This window comes from Solanum stenotomum, unplaced genomic scaffold (genome assembly GCF_019186545.1).
Source record: "Solanum stenotomum isolate F172 unplaced genomic scaffold, ASM1918654v1 scaffold15395, whole genome shotgun sequence".
Lineage (NCBI taxonomy): Eukaryota > Viridiplantae > Streptophyta > Magnoliopsida > Solanales > Solanaceae > Solanum > Solanum stenotomum.
The window spans coordinates 8,695-10,601 of record NW_026023540.1 but is presented as its reverse complement, the minus strand read 5'-3'; the positions used below and the strand labels follow the sequence as shown (position 1 = coordinate 10,601).

The window sequence follows — 1,907 nt, the reverse complement described above, 5'->3', positions numbered from 1 at the left end:
GTAAGAAAATCAGGGCAAAACCCTAACAGCAAGTGCATTTCATGAACTAGAAGAATTACACCACTAGGGTTCTGAATTTCATGCAAGGAACTAAGCAACAATGTTACAACAACATGATAATCTGATTAGGAACATTCTAACAACTAATTCACAACAATTTCTAACATTCAAGAAACCTAGGTCTAGATAATATTAAGGGAATCAAGAATCTGACTGAATTCTAGAGACCTAATGGGTGAAAGGAACCCACTAGTGAAATTCCACATACATGGTGACGAATTTCACGGAGAAATCTTTCGATTTCGGGGCTGGAACTGACGAGAACTTACTGCGTTCTTGGACTAGGGCTGCTCGTTTTTTCCCTCTTGATTTGCTCTAAGATCGATGAATTTTTTGTGAATGATTGATTAGGTTAGGTTCTAATTAAGTTACTAGGCTAAAACTGACCAAAACCACGTAGGTTAGGGGTTAAACGACGTAGTTTAGGTGTCCAACGCATAGGGAAAAAGACCAAAACGACCCCAACTTAAAAGGACCACGGACCGTGAGGCTGGTCGTGGTCCTTGGTCCAGTAGCTACTGGTTCTGGGGTGCCCTTCCACGGGCAACACCACGGCCCATCGTCAGGACCACAGCCCATGAAGGGCCCCGTGGTCTGACGCCTGGGACTGGTGAACTCTGCCTGGCTCCCACGAGCCCTTCCACGGCTGAGGTGGTCCACGGCCCGTGAAGGGCTCCGTGGTCCACCTCTGCTGGAAAGGGGTGTGAACCACAGGCAGGTCGACGGACCGTGGTCCCTTTCACGGTCCGTGAACCCTGCCATGGTTCACTGGTTCTGGTGATTTTCTGCAGCATTTTTCTAAGTCTGATTTCCGAGGTGTTACACTAACCGACTTTGTATGGCATGTGGATTTAGAGTCAGAACCTGATATTTTTTGCTTGGAAGAAGATGGGAAACCTGAAGAACGCGTTGAGTTAGCCTTGCAGTGTCTTCCAGATTACAATCCAGGCTGTATTTGGATTACTGATCCAACCGCACCATTTCGCTATTGGAAGATTCGTGATTACGCATATGCTTACAAATCTAAGCTTACAACTCCATCTCAGGCAAGCCATTGTTTTCCCAATTTTCATGCTGTCAATATAAATGTATTATTAGGATAAGCTTATTTTACAATTGTGTCATAGGTAGCAGAGCACTTCATCTCAGCTATAGAAGAGTCTAACAACAAGAATCCACTGGCACCGCTACTGATTTCTTATGATCCTGATGAAGTCAAAAGGCAAGCTGATGCTTCCACACAGAGATTTAAAGAAGGTGCTCTGGTATATATTTTCTTATGGTCATATACAGAGACATGTTTACTGTTATCCCATTGTAATTCAAAAATATTCTTGTCTGCTAGAGTGCTATCTGCATTTGACTCAACTTAGCTACTATTTCTTAGCCATTGGGTTTGTGCAGGAAGTGAATTATCAATCCTGGATGGTATCTTCATAGCAGTTAAGGATGACATTGATTGCTATCCATATCCATCAAAGGGTATGTACTCTAGTTCTAGTCACCAAAGTATAGTTCTTTGCCAGATTTAGTTGCATACTTAATGACTAACAGGTGGAACAACATGGTTTCACGAGCTTCGTCAAGTGAAGAATGATGCTGTCTGTGTCTCAAGATTACGAAACTGCGGTGCAGTTTTGGTCGGAAAGACAACTATGCATGAATTGGCCCTGGGAACAACTGGAAATAATGCGAATTTTGGGTGAGTTTAGCTGACAAGCTGTACACAGTAGACAAGAAATTCCCGTAGTTTCATAGTAAGTAATTCATGATGCTAAGCTCACTAAACATTTAATCAAGTCACACATTGGGTCAAATATTAAATGACCTTGGGGGGGGGGGGGGGG

General features: G+C 43.3%; 1 protein-coding gene across 1 annotated transcript in view; it reads left to right on the top strand.

The window, feature by feature from the left end:
• Positions 1-812: 812 nt before the first annotated feature.
• The window catches only part of LOC125850220 (fatty acid amide hydrolase-like), a gene marked incomplete at its 5' end in the record, with an annotated part of 6,994 nt that continues 5,899 nt past the window's right edge, over positions 813-1,907 (top strand). The window contains 4 exons of the mRNA XM_049530088.1: positions 813-1,106; positions 1,188-1,317; positions 1,465-1,542; positions 1,615-1,762. Of these exons, the coding sequence (XP_049386045.1) occupies positions 813-1,106; positions 1,188-1,317; positions 1,465-1,542; positions 1,615-1,762 (650 nt within the window). The remainder of the gene's footprint in view (positions 1,107-1,187; positions 1,318-1,464; positions 1,543-1,614; positions 1,763-1,907) is intronic.